The following is a 20464-nucleotide window of genomic DNA, read 5'->3' on the forward strand; positions in this document are numbered from 1 at the left end:
CACACACACACACACACACACAATGACACGTGCACACACACACTGACACGTGCACACACTTGCAGTCTGACTCTTTGGTTCAGGCTTTCGAGTGTGCCTCACTTAGTCCAATGAAACTGCACAGAATGACGGTCCAGCCTGTAATGTGTGCTGTGGTGCTCGTCAAACATGCCAAGAAGCAGACTACTGTACTGTGTCCCTGCTTCAGTTCCAGCTCTCCAAAGCTGCCCCTCAGACATCACTGATACATCATTTGCCATTCCTAGTTTTGCAGTAGCCAGTATTCCCACAGCACTCAGGTCAATTCATTAACTATTGAAGTGTGAAACATGCTCACATTGACTTTGTGAATCTGCGTGTCACTTTATTTTAGGGTTATTCTTTGTACCCTGTTTTAGATTTAGACTGTAGTTAACGTCCATCCTCAGGTTTTTCACACTAATTATTCTTGGGCTCCGTTCCTCACAAAGCTCCTGTGAAAGTCACAGTTAGAAGCACGACTTGTCCTGTAGGGCCATAGTATATGTTTTATGTTTCACCACTGTCTAATCCAGCACCTCCGCTATGATTTCTACTTTCACAAAATTTAGAAATGATTCATTTGTTAACGCTGGTGATGTTTCCAGTTATCGACCTGATGCAGTAGCTCCCACTGCACTGCAAACGGACTGGTTCTTATATAACGCTTCTCTGCTCTTCTGAGCACTACACAACTTGTGCATTCACCCATTGACACAAGCACATTTTCTAACTAACATTCACACACATCAGAGAACAATTTGGGGTCAGTATCTTGCTCATGGACATTTGGCATGCAGACTAGGGGAAGCCGGGAATCGAACCACCAACCTTCCAATAAGTAGATGACCTGCACTACTGCCTGAGCTACAGCCACCCACATGTGAGGCTCAGTGGCCAGCTTAAACTGGTAACGGCCAGAGCTACACTGCAGTGGTGTGGACAGTGCTAGAATTAAAGTCCACACCTAGATCCTGTTGTTCTGTGGTGAGGCTTGAAAATTGGGATTCACAGATGACTAAACTGGAGCTATTTTGCAAAGAAGAATGGGCAAAGATTGCATGGAAAAAGTCAATGAATACTTTTTCATTATCCGATTCCTGTGATTCTGTAGACGGAGTCTTTTCAGGAAATTGATGCGAGCTCAGTTTTAAACAGCCAATAACAAAATAAGTAAAACTGTTGATTGACATAATGACCTTGGCTTCAATAAAACCAAACAGAAGACAGTTTGTCTCCGCTCTCGATCGTTCATATTCCATTTATCTACAGACAGAGCAAACGGCGCTGTTAGACAATCACTGTTCGATATTTCAATCTCACTGTTTGCTGCCAACATTTTCAACGGCTTTGAAATGGAAAGAAAGAAGAAAAAAGGAGAACAGTGAACAATCCCCCAGCTGCTCATAGATTAAAAAGAAACAAACATTTCTTCTTACTGTCATTTTATTCACCAGCCAAGTCAGCAGGTTTAACTCCAGAAGAGCAGGAGACTCTCAGCGTTCATTCAAAAATGGATCTAGCCACCGCTGCTTACTGGTCAGTGGCATCCTGTCTTGTCTCCAACTGAGCACTTTGGATGTTTGTGTTTTAAAACCAGGTCATAAGATTTTTTTGGAGGTTGTATTCGGTTGCACTGGATTATTCTGTGATAAGAGAAAACTGTCTGTTCTGTTCCTGCTGGGAAATGAATCCACATTAGGCAGGACGGATGGTGTGATGTTCTTTTAGCTTGTTCAGCACCAGTCTCTTAAAGGATTAAAAACATCAGAGTAACAGGCCTGCAACCAGTCTTTGCTGTCTGATCCCAAAGACAGAAGCTGCTCCGACAACAGCAACATGTTTGGAAGTTTGAATATTGGTGGAAAAGATCATCGTGCATAAAGTATCTGAGCTATGAGGTCTGCATGCTTTATTTAAATGAACAGGGTTGGCACTAGATGTTCCTATTCCATACTTTAACAGTCTGCAAAGTTAGACACCTGTTGGTTTCTCACGTTCCTCTGAAAGTGACATCACTCAGCTTTAAACCGGATTCATTGGTGCTTAACTCAGACAGACCCGTTTGTTTATGCTTGTGTCCTTGTCTTCCTCCTTTTAGTCTCGTCTTCAGAATAACGGATCCTTGGGCTGGTGTCATAATCATAAACAGTGTGCAAAGGTAGGAGACGTTTTTAAAAGTACTTCCTTCTGATTTTCCATTCGTCACACAAACCTGAGACAGTGGGTTGTTCCTGAACCTCATTTGCATGAAGTGTTCTGATTGTCCATAGAAAATAACAACACTCTCACCTCCTGGATAAATCTCCTGGTTAACTGGGCCACACTACATGTTCTTCCTCCCTGTGTGGGTTTCCCCACTACATGCAGTTTAAGTTAATTGTTGTAAGTGTGGATGCACGATGGATGAAGTGCACTAAATGATTTAAATGTGGCTTGTAGTCTGAAGTGTTTTACATTGTGCTATTTTCATACAGTATAAGACAGAAGTTTTTAAAGTGATGCGCTCATGAATGCATGAATGCATGAATGCATGTAACGTGAATGTGCTCCTCATTCAATCTGAAGCACTTTATTGAAGTATTTTTGTACCTTTGTAAGGATGCAAGTATTTCCATTAACATGCAGTTTTGAATCCAAAACAACTTCCCTCGTTTCTCAACTCTATATTTATTTCCAATAGATTTTCTTATTTCCCACGGGCCCCTCTGACTTGCTCTCCCTTAGTACATTTTTAAAAATCCAGGAATTGCCTGGAAAAAAATCTATAAATGTATATCATGTAAATTCCCCCTTGTTTTGCAGTATGAATGAAAAGATGCAGATTAAAATGTAAATGATAGAATTATTGGCACACACTGTTCTCATATACACGTTTACATCACGGACAAGAACCGAAGAGTTTCAGTTAGCTGTGAGTGTAAAAATAGGAAGTCATGTGGGACTGCTGGAGCCTTTCAGAGTAATAAATCACTCTTTCTCGCTCTCCTCATGTGTGTGTAGTTTTATGCTCCTTGCTTTTGCAGCAATAAATCAGGCCACATGCAACCTGACAGCGTGCTCTGTGCACAGGTGTACATCTGTATGTACTGGGACGTGCTGGAGGATTATAGTGGTTATTACCCATTTCTTAAGTCTGCCATTCATCACCAGTTGTGGCTCTTTATTCTGTGACATCCTATATGTCAAAGCAGTTTCCCTGTTAATACATCAGGAGTCATGAAAGAGGCAGACAGTAAAAGATGGATGGCTATCTTTTTGATAATCTGAACATTGTTTGTGAAATGATGCTCAGGTAGTCCTGGTGTTTTTAAATCCACTCATGTGAAAAACAAAGTAGCTTATCCATGATTCAGCAGCGTGAACAACCATCTTTAGCAGCAATAATTAGAAACAATCCTTTTCTATATGACTTATTAGTATCTGACACTGATGTGGGGAATGTTGGCCAGCCGCTTTTTAGTGTTACGTCAGTTCATTGACGTTTGTGGGCTTTTCTCTGTCCTTTCAGCCAGGCGGAGTTCTGCTCTGTGATGGGCCACTGCAGCACTTTGAGTCTTTTCTTTTTCAGCCTTTGTGCTGTAGATTTGCTGCTGAGATCATCGTCCTGTGCAAGGTGCCCATGTCCCATTGCTGCAAAATAAACCCAAATCAGAGCTTATCAATGTGAGATACTCTAACACGCAACATCAAGCAATCATTTTGATAAGAATGAAACTTATAGAAAATAAAATGCTTATTTATCTAAATAATTAAACATTAAGGAAAACATCCTTTGTATGAACTGACTGTATATCAGATTCCATTAAATGTAACATTTATACCCAAATTACATGGAAAATTTACATGTAATGAATTTACTTAAAGTCACCATTTTGGGCATAAATATTTTTTTTAATTTTAATGTAACAGGACACAACAAGGAACAGAGAAGACAAACATGACACGATGCAGTGGTCTATAAACATGTGGGGGTGAAAAGAGATGAATGAAGAAGAAGAGCCGCTACATCACACAAAGTACTGCAATAGTCTGAGCTTATAATTGTATAACAGATGGTTCAACTCCACCTGGTCCAGCCCTAACTATATGCTTTAGCAAAAAGGAAAGTTTGAAGCCTAATCTTGAAAGTAGAGATAGTGTCTGTCTCCTGAATCCAAACTGGAAGCTGGTTCCACAGAAGAGGGGCCTGAAAACTGAAGGCTCTGCCTCCCATTCTACTTTTAAATACTCTAGGAACAACAAGTAGGCCTGCAGAGCGAGAGCGAAGTGCTCTAATAGGGTGATATGGTACTACAAGGTCATTAAGGTAAGATGGGGCCTGATTATTTAAGACCTTGTATGTGAGCAGCAGGATTTTGAATTCTGGATTTAACAGGAAGCCAAAACAGGAGAAATCTGCTCTCTTTCTAGTCCCTGTCAGGACTCTTGCTGCAGCATTTTGGATCAGCTGAAGGCTTTTCAGGGAGTTTTTTGGACATCCTGATAATAATGAATTACAGTCGTCCAGCCTGGAAATATGTTAATGAAGGTAATGCCCCAAGAATCCGGTCAGACACCATCTTTCTGAGACTTTTAGTCGTAAATATAAAAACTTTTTTTGTCTGAGTTTAGAAGGAAATTGGAGGTCGTCCACAGCGTTATGTCTTTAATATAAGCCTGTAGTTTCACTGATTGATTTATGCCACCAGGCTTTATGGATCATAAAAACTGATTCTAATGATCCCACTGTGTCCACATGCTTGCTCTCAGGGGTCATCTGATCGTTGGGCTTTCTCTGTATTATTGTTCAGTCTTACAATATAAAGCACCTTGAGGTGATTGTAGTTGTGATTTGGTGCTGTGTAAATTAATCTGAATTGAATTGTATGCACATTTATCAGGGGAAGGCTTAATGATGTTGGCCAGCGGTCCCCGAGCCCCCGGGCCAAACGTACCATGTTTCAGTACCAAATGACTTACTGGTACCAGTTAGATCTCTCACGACCTTAGTGGCCTTGTTGTTGCAAAACATCCTGGTGGGACTGGTTACAGAAGAACTACTGAAGGTTCCAGTGAGCGCTATTGGGCCATAATCTGAAAGTGGAAACAACATCATGTCACTATAGACAGCTGTTCCCCACAAGATTTCAGACAGTGGAGTGAAAAAAGTTATCAGAAGAGTTGTCCCAGAGCCAACTTGAGCTGCAGAAAGACCTGGAATCAGCAGGTACAGTCGCTGCGAGAGTTGACCTGTCAGCTGTCTGACATCACGGACGCCATCGAACCTCAGCAGTAATAACACAGAGGCTGGATGTGGAGAGAGAGTTGAGGCTTTTCACACTTTCAGCTGTGAAATTTATGATTTTCAGGGTTTTCACCGTTAACTCAGTTTCCTGGGTCTTTCCCCGAGTTGTAGTCGTGCGTCTTATTTTGAAAGAAATGTTTAAGAGTTACCATAGCGACCAGAGAGCATTAAGGGGGAGAGAGGAGGATGTTCCTCTCAATGTTGTCGGTGCATTTCAGGAGGACGCTGCTAACAACGTTACACAGTTACACAGTGAATTCACGTCTATTATTATATTTACAAAATACCAGTTTCTGTCGCGGTCGTGTCTTTAATTTTGTCGTATTTATCTGCACCTTAAAGCCATGAAAACATCGTCTGACGTTAAGCTGCTCCCTGGCACAAAGAAGGTTGGGGGCCGCTGTGATAGGCTGATTAACAGCTTAAATATATAATACCTACTTACATTTATAACAAACATGCACGTTTAAAATATCAGACTGATTTAAGAACTACAACGAACGTCTGAAACTTAAATGACGATGCAGATCTTTATTAAAGTACGAAATCCTCCACTCATGTCTGCCCACATTCACCTGTCAGCTGTCTGACATCACGGACGCCATCGAACCTCAGCAGTAATAACACCGAGGCTGGATGTGGGCCTCACTCCAGATTTCCACACCTGGATTATGAGCCTGCATCTAGACAGTTTTATACTTACAGACAAACAGCACTTTAAATATGAACCACAGTAAAAGATAAAACATCTCCGTAGTGACAACTTTAGAGATTTAATATTCCTCCGTGTTATAAAATATTACTCATGTCAGACTTGTGAGTGTGGCTAACATGACAGTCCCAGTTCCAACATACCCCTGCCCAGCTCTTAATCTTAGAGAGGTCTGATGATAAGCTTGCTGATCCTTGTTGCTGTGAGACAGCCTATCACTTTGGCCTCATGTCATCCTCATGGGCTCTGGTGGTAATGAGAGCTTGTTAATCCTTCTGTCACTATTTCCTGCAGGCATACAGCCATTTGCAAATGCCAGAGTTGGTTAACAAGACACTCCCACACAGTCTAGTTCGATTCAGCTCTTAAAAAAGGCTTAAGATGGCACTGTGGCACTGGAACAATGAGCGAGCATCATAGTCACGTGCTGACTCCAGTGTCCTGAGCGAAACATACACAAACTGGCATCGAGCGCAGTGTAATGACCTTCTTCCTCTCAGCAGTAATTAGTGTCCTTCAATACACAACAGCCTTGATATGATGTTTGATTAAGAGCCAGAAAACCTTTTCTTTCATTCCTTCAACTCATATTTTCAAGCAAACAAAGTACCTTGCTAGGAAAAGTTAAAGTTCGCCTGTGGATGTTCAAAAATCTGGAACATTTTCAGAGCCAATGCCAAACAGGAAACAAGACACAAACACGGCCTGTTTGGTCTCTGTGGGGTTCGTCTGGGCAGAGAATCAAACCGTGTCAGGAACCAAAGGAACGGCATTTTACACGGTCAGCAGAGAAGATGCTGCTCCATTATCTCCGTTTGGTCATGGAGGAATAAGGAACATCCAACGCCAAAATAACCCAACAGCACAATAATGTCTCCATTAGTTTAGAAGGCATCATGTGGACCATAGCTGAAACTCACCCCAACACCAACCAGCCCAAACCTGCACCTGGCCTCACTTTAACCCCAACATTAAACCAAGACACACAACATGACCACATAAACAGAATTACTGCACTACAATAATAATAGTGTAATGACACACACACTGCTGTGCGTTGTAGGTAAATAAGAACAGCACGGCTCAGGTTTTAGTGAGAAATACATTTCATGGGCTGCTTTATCTTCACAGTAGTGAAACAAAAATGATTTAAGCTTGAAATGGGGCAGAAAACTCAGTGATGCTGAGCTACAAAGGGAATGACACGAGAGTGGGAATGTCAGTGTGCGTTAGTGGAAGCGTCCTGTTGTGGAGAGCGTGGACAGGAGATGGGAGATGACAGGCCTGGAACAGGGCAATCAGACACTCCACTGCGGAGCAGCACAGTGTGGGCCACACTCTACTTTGCAGCAACTTCTTCTTCCCTGTATCTTCCCTTATCTTAGTGCACATCACTTTTGCCCATTTTTAACTTTCACAACCTTTTTGTTGATTAAAAGATGTGGTTGCCTCAGCACGGGGCTCTAAAACAGCACATCATGTCACATAATTGTGCAGCTCTCCCTTGTCAGCCCTGCAGGGCGACCTGACCAGGATGTAACTGCCTCTCACGCTGGGACAGCAAACTCAGAGTTGTACATAATCATTAAGGGTTGATCTGTGATGCTGGAAGAACAAACAGATAAAGCCGCCGACTGAGTGGCTGGAAGTTGTTGTCGCTCGTTGTTGTTCTGTGCACAGATATTTCCGTCAGGTTGCAAATGACCCAAACTAGTTGGAACATCAGGCACAAAGCGAGTCTGTCATCGGTGTTGTTGTTTGGCTCTGCAGCAGCTCCGACGCTCACACACAACATGCTGCTTCTCCTGTCTTGTGGACTCGTGTACAATCTTTAACGGATTCTTCATCTTGCTTGTGCTGCTGAACTCTTCCTCGTGGAGCACTAAGAGCACCGACACCTGCTTCATTCAGCACGTCTACAACCCGACATGTGTGGCTTGTTTTCATCAGAGGGCGTTTGTGGCTTCATATTAACCCAAAAGCTTATTGTCCCCCCTGTAAGCAGCGATGACAAATCTGTAAGCTTTACAGAAAATACACAGAAGTAAACATGTGTGACTGTAAGCCACAGTTACACTGTGAGGATCGAGCCACTGACGTTTGGTTGGTAAATGACCCCGCTGTGTCTCCTGAGCCGCAGCCTGGACTATGAGCTTAACCAAGAAGGATGTTTAAAGCCCAATTTGTGTCGTTTCATTTCTTCTTCCTCTGCGGTCTATTGTCTATTGTGCTGCGTACCTGAATCAAAGGAATCGGTGTCATTACTTGAAGCAACTGCATCTCCCAGTGTTGCAAAGTGGATCGAACCATTTGTCTGAGCGGGAGACCAGGATGATGCTCATGGTTATGCACAGCTCATGTTATTGTACGAAATAATGCAGAAACAATGGTGCAAACTGAATTAATGGAACCTTGTCTTGCAGCTTTATGTCTATTTAATACAACGTTAGACTGAGTTTAGTTTGTGCACATGAGAACTGGGAAGCAGCCTGAGGCCAGCTGAGCCGGATCTTTACTCAGGGTGCTCTGTCCTACCAAATCAGAGCGACACCAGGCTTCAGCATGGCGATATAAATCATTCAGGGGTAGATGTTTTACGACTTGCTTGTTGCAAACATATTATTGACATTAAAGATCTACAGCTTGGATTAGGACGGTATGAGTGATAGAGTCATCTAATATCCAGTGAAACACAAATAGTCTGAGACACAATGAGAGACTATGAGTGTAAGACGGGCCTGAAGTGTTTGTGGAGAACGATTTTAAATGTGATTCTGGATGTAACAGTACAGCAGACATGCTCGCTCTTTCTATAAACAAATGCATGAGCTCGTTTTCACTCTGAGACATTTCTAATTTTAGAGATGTTGCACAAAAGGAAGAAATCAGTCCTAGATGTTTGTTTATATGTGGATTGATGTACACATCCTGATTCCCAGCAGTGTTACTGGAGGTCAACGTAATGCCAGAGTAAGTATGGCAGTAGATACCATATTTGGAAGATTTGAGTACAATAACTTTGTGTTTTGACTGAATTTACAGTGCAACAAACGTTTTTTCCAGGTCAGACAAAAGTGTTGTGAGTTAGTGAAGCGTCACTTCCTGTGCAGCGTGTGCCTTGTCTGCTGAGCATTTGGAGCACTCCTCCAACTTTCAGATGACTTGATATGCCCTCGTGAGGCTGTCGTGCTTTTCACTTTTCCCCACTGCTTCTCACTACAGCATGAAATTAGAACCAGCGCACACTTGCTCCCCTGGGCTGCCTCTGCTTACTGGTGCAGGATTGGGCTTTGTGGTGCAGAGCACTACACTGTTAACGCTTGACATGCTCCAGAAACCCCCCGAGTGTAACATAAATCCCCTCACACAGGTGTGCACCTACACAGAGTTGTGTCACCTTGTGTGTTTGCTTACAGACATGACAGAGAAATATGATCATATTTAAAAAGGACGAGACAGAAGGAGGCACTGATGTCCTCACTGTGCAGCTAGTGTGATGTCACCACACTTTCATGTCCACTTCCCCTGCAAACAACAGCATCATTATGAATTAATAACATTCATGAAAAAAGCACCAATTATTCTTCATGTTATTGAAGTTAATATTATGGGTACAATCAGTTGAATGCACAGACACACACACACACACACACACACACACACCTGCCTGCTTGCGGATCCCTGTACATGTCTTTTGTGCGTCGTTGCATTTGTTTGTATAATTTTTACAATTATTTATACTTAACTAAAGCGAGATGTGACAGGCTGTAATCTGCAGTTTCACAGAGACATTAAACTGTCTCACACTCTTGTGTTCAGCAATAAAACATGAACACTTCACTGTGCATAACCTCCAAATGTATTTCTTCATCTCTGACCATAAACCTTAAACGTGCTCACACTGCTTTGACTTCCACAGTGCCTGGAGCCCTGCAGAGACTCCTGGGAGATGAAGGAGAAAGGCATCTGCAGAGAGTTATGTGAGGTATGGTGCAGCATAGAGTCAGTCGTACTGTATGCTTTCTGAGTACAGTACAAAAACAGCCGAGGGTTGTTTGTGCAATCACAGTTTGAAATAAAGGTGGAGAGTCTGTTAAACTCTCAGTCCCAGTAAAGACCTGGAGAATCCGCCTGTTCCTGGAAATATTATTCATATTCAGTGCTGTTCTTTTTGTCTCGCTTTTCTTAATCTTCTTGGCTAGATGCTACTTATTGATGCAAACCTGACATTATCATATTTCACAGTTTATTCATTGTTTCACTGTCGTATGTCAAGTGTGAGAATTACACCATGTTCTAAGCAAAGAGCAGGAAGTAGCTGTAACAGTAGTTAACCTGTGCTAACTACTTTGCCTTTGATTCATCCAGCGGGTGTTTCCCAGAAAGCACTGGGAGTGTGTGACCAGCTGTGAGTTCCTGCACTCTGTGCTGATGGTGAAGCAGGGCAGCTGTCCACCTCCACAGAGAGCCAGTGGTTTTGCTGCTGCCTGTGTGGAAAGCTGTGACCACGACAAAGAATGCTCTGCTCAGAAGAAATGCTGCTCTAACAGCTGTGGCCACACCTGCCAGACTCCCAGTGACATCTACAAGGGTATGTTGAGCCAGAATCACATCACTACAACCAGGGCTGCACATAAGCAGGTGAGCATTCGCTGTCAAAATAAAAGACACGCACCAGATAAGAAGTTGCAACGCGCGTTTGCGTGCATTAGATTTTCTGGAGGAGGACAGACATTTGTTTAGAACTCTTAAAGATGTCGAAGAAGCTCCTTTAAGCAGGTGTTCCTCCACCTCCAAAGAAATGTCAGAAGGAGTCCGAACCACAAAAGAAGCGCGTATTCTCGGAAAAGTGGTTGCAGGAGGTGAGCTGGCTTCAAACAAATGATGAACGCACAGAGATGTGGTGCAGAATGTGCTGTGAAAATCCCACTCTAGCGGACAAAAACAGTGCCTTTTATATGGACGCAAACGCGCGTTGCAACTTCTTATCTGGTGCGCGTCTTTTATTTTGACAGCGAATGCGCACCTGCGGACCACTTATGTGCAGCCCTGACTATAACTGTGTTTAACGATTTGACTGTAGGAAATAATAAAGAAGCTCCATGCGTCCATTTCTCCCACTTATCCAGTTCAGCTAGAGCTCATCCCGGCTGTCGCAGGGTGAGAGGCTACAGCCTGGACTGGTCACAAATGAGCCACACTTGATGACATAGAGGAAGCCCGAGTATCCAGAGAGAACCCATGCAGGCACACGCACTCTAATGTTATCAGTCCTGATAACCTAAAAAATGCCCCCCTGGGCCTTTACTCAAACAAATGAAGTGGAAATTCTCCCTGAGTAAATCTGCAGATCCCTGCAGCATTGGTGGGTGCTGACTAGGAGCCCCACTGCGGAGCTACAGCAGATGATGGACAGCACTGTGCTCATAAGAGTCTCTGTACTCTGTTTCACCTTTGGTGGATGTTTTGTCTGTCCAGGTGCTCCTCTGAAGCCAAGGAAGGAGCTAGCCTTTGAAGAAGTGTCTTCTGGCCAGCTGGAGGTGCACTGGTCATCGCGCTTCAACATCTCGGCCGAGCCTGTCGTCTACGTTCTGCAGAGGAGATGGAACTTTGGCATCCAGCCGAGCGAGGACACGGCCACGTCGTGGCAGGTGGCTGCACAGGTTAGTTAACTGCCTGTTACTGTTACTGAGATGTGACAAATTAAAGGAAAGAAAGCCCAAATAAAGTCTCTTTGTAAGGTGCTGGGTCTCCAAGTGCTGACAGAACAGCTCTGCTGTTTCTGTTTTTGCTTTGTTGATGGCGGCAGCACTGCAACACAGGCGTCACATGATGCACTGGGACTGTTGTGGAGGCGAATAATAAGCTGAACTCAGCTCGGCATGAACTTCATAAAGTGCTGCTGGTAAAAGTAGATGTTACAGTTTCCACATGTACGGCGGGCACAGCAACAACACATTTTATCACATTTATTTCAAATTTTCAGACTTGTAACTTTGTTAGACATGAGATTATTATTTTGCTTGTAGTTTAATAACTTCATCTGCAGTTTCTAGCAGCTGTGCATTAATGTGAGGTTAAGTGTCCGAGGTGGAAATCTGAAAGACAAGCCTGCATCTGTACCTGTATCCGCTAAAATTCATCACTGCATGTTCAAATATTCTGCAAACCTTTTACGGGTCATAAGACATTTTGGTAAATTCCTCTTAACTCAACAATGAATTGTGACATGCTTAAAAATCTATCAACTTATTTTCTTAGACGTTAAAAATCGTCATCGCCAAGACAGAAACCTAAACACTGACCAAACACGCTGTTTTCTCCCAAACAGACGACGGAGCAGAGAGCGAGGCTGTCAGACATTCGGCCCGGTCGCTGGTACCAGTTTAGAGTGGCAGCCGTTAACCTTCACGGGACCAGAGGTTTCACCACGCCCAGCAGACACTTCCACTCAAACACAGGTCAGACACACATTGCATGTCTGCGTGTGTGTGTGTGTTAATCGAGTCCGCTCCTCCCATTCGCCAAACAGCAGCATTAACCACAATGAGTCACCGTCAGGGGGCTGGAGCCAGGTGACAGTCAGACTTTGGACAAGCTGCCAGCTGCAGACACACAACAGCAAAGTCTGGCAACAGAGAGTGACTGTGGTGATGTAGCCGTGCTGATGTGGTGATCCTCAGAGTGGCTGTAGGCCAGTGAAGAAAGTAGGCGATGCAGCAACGTTCAAACAGGCAGAGGTGGTGACGGAAGAGGAGTTCAGACCGACCAGCTACAGTGACATCAGCTGAAAGCAAAATATATTTTAACAGCTTAGAAAATACAAAGTGACAGAGCACAGCACCAGGCCCACCCCTGCCTCTACTACCCGACGTAGAAGAGATAGAGAAGAGAGATGTTTTTAATGAACTTAAAGTCAAGAAGCCAAAAGTTCTTAATATCAACACTGGCACAGTTAGAAGCTATGCAAGGGAAAATAGACTGTTTAGCAAATGGTTGTACTGTGGCATATATGCAGAGGTTATGGAGAGAGTCCTCAGAGGAGTCATTGCTTTGCTCTGTGTGGTTTCTGTAGCTGCCACAGTCTCAGAGGAGCCGCCTCGGCAAGGCGCAAAGATGTGAACCTTAATCAGTTCAGACGTGTTCATGGCGTTCTCCCACTGTCGCTGCACGGTGCTGAGGTACTGAGGGACGCAGTGTAGGTGGTGCCCTCATGTGCTGGAATGCGTTATTAGAACAGTTTTACCATCTGATTGATCACTGATCGTGATCAGGCTGAGGAAGCACCGGATATAAATACCAGCATCCAGCCAGTTCACGCTAATGGTAGGCAGCAGTCCTCACTATTAATGAATGCAATGGTAGTGCGTGATAGTGAAGGACCCACGCACACAGCGGTACACGCCGAGTGCTCGTTTTTATCCGTAATCTGTTTCTGCAGCAGCCTTCCAGCTGCCCTCCTCCGCTTCACGCCGCACAGACCGCTGCTCTGGTCCTGCTGATATACTCAAATACATGATCAGATGATGGCGGTCAGCCCCCCTGACACCATGCCCTGAACCCACTGCTCCTCCCTTGCAGCCAAGCCACAAACCACAGCCTGCCACACAGTACTGCCTGTAAATACGGCAGATGTCTTCTGGAATCGATTTTTTGGTTCTTTTGAGAGTAACGTGTGAATGAATCGGCCTATTGTGAACTTTGCAGGATGGGTTAAAAACTAAGCACATGTCAGTGCACTAAAGGTCATTGTTTCTGCATGCAAACAGATATTAATAACATCCAACATGTGCCCCTCAGATCCCTCCAATCCTCCTGCTCCCACTGAGCTGAGAGTAGCAAATATGAGCTTTGGTCCTGGGAGCACAGTGGGAGCCAGGATTGAGTGGAGCATGCCTCCTGACCTGGATGTTCCCATCCACCACTACAAGGTCAGTTGGAGCTGGACTGCAGTTGGACATTCTTCCGCCTCATCCCTGACCAAGAGGAGGAAGACGGTCAGAAAGGTGAGAATGCCACAGCTGCAGATGGAGCACGTCAAAAACACGACTTCTCTTTAAGACCCAAGAAAGATATAATGCATGTAATGTTCTCCGAAAGCCTCGTGGAGTGGAGTGTGTGTAGCATGTTTACATCTGTGATCACACCTGGAAGCAAATATGACCTGAATATAACATGGAATCAGTGGTGTGGTGTGTGCCTAATTGTGTGTCTGTGTGTGTCTGTGTGCACAGAGCCAGGTGGAGCTGGACGGCATGAGGACCAACAGGAGCTACAGTGTGGAGGTTCAGGCTGTGTCTTACTGGGGACAAACTCAGTTCAAAGGACCGCGCGCTGTCCTCCACTTCACCACGCAGCAAAGTACGGAAACACGACACCGAGGCTTTTTCAGCTCCAGCTCGAAATTTTGTCGTGAAGAAAAGAAAACGTCTTCATGTCGGCTTAAAATTTCCCCAAAGTGTAGAAGCGTGTTCAGATGTTTAGGCTCGCTCTGAAAGCTTCCTCCGTTTGTATAGTCGATAGGTCTGCTTTTACACTCTTATGGTGACACTTTTTATTTTTAAAAAAAGCACGTTGGGGTTTAATATTTCAAAGGTTTTCTCCTGCTGGGATGTTCAATCTTTGATCTCCTGTATCTCAGAGCTTCACTCCAGATGCAACCTTAACATTCCACACCTACAAACTTATCAGTGTGACGGGGCTGAAAACTCTTAGCTTTGAAAATCAAAATGTCGAGGCGTTCCTTTCAAAGAGGTGGTTGACATTATACAAAGAAAAAATAGAAATGTTCTTGACAATTACAGAAATGAGCGTGAGAGTGAGTGCCTCATGAAAGAAGGACTGAAGTGAAGTCGCTGTCAGCGTCTGTGCTTTTGTGCAGAGCAGAAAGCGGCGTGTGAACGTTCAAGGTGAAAAGGTTCACCAGCACATCAACGTTTTCTGTACGTGACATTAAAATGCAAAGTATGTGTGTTTTTCAGCATTTTCACAAGCTGAAGGATTTCTGTTCTTGGAAAAACCTTCACAAGCTTGGAAACCAGAGTTCATTCACAAAAGCATGTTGTGATAAGCCCCGCCTCCAAATGTATATATCGAATTGGCAAAATTAAATGTACAGATTTGTCTTTAATGTAAAGGAGAAACTGCTTTTTTATTCTAAGTCTTGCAGTGATGAAATGATAAAAACTTGAAAGTGAAGCATTAAAATCACAGGCAACAGGCTGAAAACAGAGACAGGAGATGCATCAGCACGTGCACAGCCCCCCGTGTGACACGGGTGGGAATAACTGTTGCATGCAGATACAGAATGATCCACGAGGATGGGAAAATGAAGTCATAGTTAATACTAACGAAGAAACTGTCATCAAACCTACACGTTCTGATGTGCAATGGAGGCCCTCAGTCAGTTTCTGTTTACTTTGGGTTTTACTGTACATCTAGTTGATGATAAGTTAATATTCATTTTCAACTTTATCTTCTAAAAAACCCTGAATGAGATCGACCTATCAGCTTTCCACAGTGATGCTCTGTATTCACTGAGATTAGGTAACATAAAGGTAGGGATGTGAAAAACAAAGGTTTTACAGGGTTATGCTGTTGTGCAGCGCAGCCTTACTGCTTCCATCCGAATTAGGAGGAAAAGTAAGTAGTGTCCAGCTTCTCCCAGTCAGATGCACTTTATTAAGAGGTTATCAGTAGATGAGAGTCAAAGTCTGCAGCATTCAGGTGTGTACTAACACACTGAGGAGGAACGACATCAGCAGTGATGTAATCATTGCTGTTCATCAGTCTGGGAAGGGTTATAACGAAGTTTGAAGTTCACCACAGGAAAAAATATCATTCATGTGTGGAAAGATTCAAGATGGTTACCCATCCCAGGAGCCCGAGCAAATTCATCCAGAGTCAGACTGCAAAGGCCTCAGTTAGCATATTTAGTATTGAGTTCATGCTAGTGCACAGACCGCAAAACAGCAACTCTTCAACAGGACAAAATCTATAACAGAAAGCTGTGGCCCAAAGTCCCGACCTCCACATGAATACTGTGATGGGACCTTAGAAGAGCTGTTCACAGGCCACCAGCATCAAGAGGGGGCCCAAATTCCTCCACAGCAGCTTGAGACATACAAGTCATACAGAAAATAATTACCTCCAATGATTGATACCAAAGGGTTTTGTACCTGCGGCTGTGTCATGGCATGTGTTTGGATATCACTGTATGTGATGCAGTTCATGTTTAATTGTATTCTGTCTGTATTGAAGGCACGAGTGCTCCCAGAAGCCCTGCAGGTGACGTCCTGGATGTGGGGACACCGTTCTACCAGGACGGACAGCTCAGGGTTCATGTTTACTGGCAGAGAAGCGTGGGTATGTACAAATCATATCACACGTAACATCTGAGCTATCCTGCAGCTGCTCTGCAAACGTTCAAACAACTGCTGTTAAAAGACAAATACCCCGTTTGAAACAGCGTGCAGAGATAAATGTGCCAAGGTTTACTCAGCAAAAATTGCAATACACGTTATTCTGAAAAAGAAACGTATTTTCTGTGCAGAAGGTGTAAATATGATGAGTACTTCATGTTATGGAAGGAGGCTGGTCTGCTGCCATGAGACACAATGTTAACCACCAGTTTCACAACATCAGCAAGAGGCTGAAGCGAATCTTGAAACACGAGCTTAGGTTAGAGCTGCTAAATGTCTCTAGGAAACTACTGCATCACAGCAGTCAGTGCCAAACTGCATAAAAGACAAGAAAACAAGCACAAAAATAAAGTATACAGAGCAAAAACACAATTTTATGACACAGACTCAAAGTTAAAAACTAAATAAATGCTGTGTACCACACTCACAGTTAACACAGGGGAAGAAAGAGTTATGTTGACCTGCCAAACAGTGGACTGTGCAAAAATGTCCCGTGGAGTGAGGGATTTAGTCGCTCCCGTAATCTTTCCCTGATGTGACTGACAATCCGTCTTTCAATGATGCAAACTGTGAGCTCCCACCTCTCGCTTCTAGAAACAGCTCTATTTCTCTGCAGCCCGAAGGCTGTGCAGGATATGGAAACGTTGGGCTTTAACCCACATACAGGTCAGAAATAACTCAGATGTAATGATTAAAAGTTCAGCAGTTTAGTAAAGGTTTATTGGTGTACATGGGGCAGTAAGCTCACTAGTTAGCTGACATTTAAAAATAATGGCTCAGGTATCTGGAAAAGAGGAAGACACAGTGCAGCACTGCTAAAACCTCTACCCTAAGAACAAGGATGAACTTGAAGTTTTAAGGCCGTGGTTGGAAGCACACACGTTCACCGAGCGAGTGCTTGGTGACTGGAGACAAGTGTCATCACATGACAAGAAGACACCACAAATGGCCCCAATCACAACAGGGCTGGTGGTTTAATGTTTCTGCAAGGTTGGAATCAAAAACCTAATCTCTGCAGTAAAATCCAGGGTTATAGGTCATGAAATAAAAAGTGAATATGTAATCTGATAAAGCAGAAATGGGAGTGAGACACCATATTGGATCTCATGAATGAGTATTCAAATCTCGTCACCTTGTCAGGTACTATAGTGAATAACAGCTGGTGGATCCTTACGGTGGATAAACTCTCATCCTAACAACCTCCATAAAAGCACTCAAAGGAAGCGTGAGGGAAAAAGCGACAGAGCAAAACACTCTGATCTGTGTCATCACATAACTAGGTTTCAAAAAGCAGGTTCAAAGAAGGAAAACACTTTAAAGGTTGCGTGGACATAGCAGTATAATACAGCTAATGAACAAAGTGCAAGACTCAACATAAACATTGCTTCTTCTCTTAATGGCTTCTTGTGTGCAGATCCTTTGGTTGAATTCTACAGAATCCAGTGGGGACCTGAATACTGCGGACACAACCAGACCAGCCCTGTGGAGGAGACCAGTACAAAGGTAACCCTATTCAAATAAATGAGTATCATTCTGATCATGGAGGTGAAATTATTTCATTTCCATAGCCAAAACAAAACAGAGTTGAAAGGCATCACATGGGTGGTACAGATAAAAAGGACTGCTTTTATTAATCTTGTTATTGATAAGACGAGACAACGTATGCATCGTGAACAGGTGATTTTAGTCTTTGCCTTGCCTGCTGTGAAATGAGAGTTGCAGTAATCTGAAATTGGGAATCAGTCTCCAGTCAGCCATGCTCACACCCTGTCTGTCTAATCTAGGAGAGCTTTATCAGCCTGCAGGGCTTACTCTTCTCCTGTAAGTACAAAGTCCTTCTGCAGCCAGTCAGCAAGACGAGTCATCCTCTGGCAGAAAGCACCAGCTTTCATACGCCTCCCTGCACCACCATCCAGGCCAAGAGTCCAACACCTGTCAACTGTCCCAGAGAAACCGGTGAGGCAAACGCATAATGGCTTGTTTATTTCATTTTACTTATCAGTGTCTGCACACCTCAACACTTTCTAAGTGCAGCACGAGTCAGCGAGGTCAACTCTGCTAGCTTCTAATCAAGCCTTTTTTTTCTTTAGACACAAAACAATCCTGACTCACAGCACACATATGTATAAAAACATTACTGACGCTGAACTGCCCAATCAAATCTCTCGATGCAACCAGCCCCTCCCCTACCTTCCGTACATCGTTTGAGGAATTTGAAACTTTACACCCATGATCGGGGTTAAACTTGGAAATGGGAAGTGAGACAACTTTAAGACTGGGTGTAGTAGTGCAACGCTGAGAAAAGAATTATGATGATAACATGGTGCAAAATAGTGCAGCAAATGCAACTGTAAATAGCAACACTGCAAACCAGTCAGTGTAGCCTGTATTAAACTGCCCCGTTTTTCACACAATCCTCGAATAACACAAAGATTTGTGCGCTTCAGTTAGTTTTGAAAGTTAACAAAAACATAATGCAACAGTACATATAGGTGTAATTATATAATATAAATTAAATTGAACTTTTCCAGATTATCAAATCTCACTTGTTGAGCAATCCTTACCTTTCAAAATAAAATCTTAACTTCCTCTCATGTCCTCTCTTTCTTACACCTCTCCATTGAGTGTCCATCACATTACCATGACATTAACATATTTTTTTCCTTCTGGTAAAAATAGCACTTTTACATTAGTTACAATGATGCAGTAACAAAGTACACATATTAAAATCTTTTGTTTGATGGTATTTGTTGAGCTGTTTGAAAAGATGTGCTTCAAATGACCTTAAAATGTAATTGCATGTATGCTTTTTTCAGTAGCTTCTGAGGTAGCACAACATCGACACCTTTTCTTATTACTGAGCAAATATCGGGATGTCGTCGGCTGGAGCACAACATGCAAACTTAACTCAGTATTGTGTATTTATCTGTCAGATTTAACTACTCATTTCCTGAAGGTGCCAGAAAGCGTTCCAGATTGTTTTTCCCATTTTAACCCTTCACATTTCAAAAGCAGTATAAATACACAGCACAATGATGTAAATATGAATCATATGCACAAATATTCAAACTGCCTGAGGAGGCATAATCATGTTCCAGTCTGTCTGTTTTTATACTTCTTCTGGTGAGTGATTGGAAGTTTATGCCACTTGCTTCCTCATGGAGAGGAAAACCTTTCCAGTATCTGACTTCATTGGACTGTCCGGTTGTGTATTTTTCAGCTATGAATCTTCAGAAAGTCCTGGTGAAACCAACCAACCTGATCGCATCTTTTGAGGTCCTGGGGGGCAATGTGACAGCTATCTTTAGCTGGGATATATCTATGACTTCATCCCACCAGCAGCTAACTGGTTACCAGGTTACCTGGGCAGAAGTCATCTCAACTAACCGCAACTACAATGTCAAGCTGCCTCGCACCCTGATCTCCCAGTCCCAGATCCTACCGCCGGTCAGTGAAGTGACTTTACTGAACTATACAATGTGGAAAATTAAATCTGAAAAGTGATGTTTTTAAAATACATGTATTGCTTGGTATGGCAAAATCCACCTTATTGCAAAACATCAAAGCCCTGAGCATGACTGAGAGATGCTCCAGATGAGAGAGTTCCAGTGTGCCTCGACTGCTGGTTATATGTACAAATGTACAAATAAAGAACCACGATGAGCATCTAAGTTTTTAACCTGTAAAAGTGACTCAACTCATACTGGGCCTAAAGGTCGTCACCAGCTTTTCTAAAGTCTGTGAGAGATGCATAACGACATCTGTCTTTACTCACTATTAAACCAGTAATAGAGAAAAGGCACAGTGAAGGGAACTCATCACTGCTGGAACTGAAGCAGGAAAAGGCAAAAAAAGTCCCTCAGTCACCCTTCCATTTGCTTACAGTCGCCCTCTTGTCCGTCACCACGTCAGACGAAGAACTACAGAGCTCTGCTTCATCGGTTTGCCTCCAGGCAATCCAAGAAACCCAAACACTCTCAACGTCATGGCGAATGCCGAATACCCTCAGTTATGAAGTAACTCTGG

At 43.4% G+C, this 20464-nt stretch overlaps 1 protein-coding gene across 1 annotated transcript in view; it reads left to right on the top strand.

Annotated features, from left to right (window-relative positions):
• The window catches only part of LOC102291388 (anosmin-1), a gene marked incomplete in the record, with an annotated part of 25206 nt that overhangs the window by 1029 nt on the left and 3713 nt on the right, over positions 1-20464 (top strand). The window contains 11 exon segments of the mRNA XM_042226286.1: positions 2120-2179; positions 9937-10002; positions 10386-10608; positions 11496-11680; positions 12349-12478; positions 13818-14023; positions 14252-14378; positions 16278-16382; positions 17853-17941; positions 18223-18394; positions 19659-19885. Of these exon segments, the coding sequence (XP_042082220.1) occupies positions 2120-2179; positions 9937-10002; positions 10386-10608; positions 11496-11680; positions 12349-12478; positions 13818-14023; positions 14252-14378; positions 16278-16382; positions 17853-17941; positions 18223-18394; positions 19659-19885 (1590 nt within the window).

Source organism: Haplochromis burtoni, unplaced genomic scaffold, assembly GCF_018398535.1.
Source record: "Haplochromis burtoni strain Fernald_Lab_line unplaced genomic scaffold, NCSU_Asbu1 Contig_205, whole genome shotgun sequence".
Taxonomy (NCBI): domain Eukaryota; kingdom Metazoa; phylum Chordata; class Actinopteri; order Cichliformes; family Cichlidae; genus Haplochromis; species Haplochromis burtoni.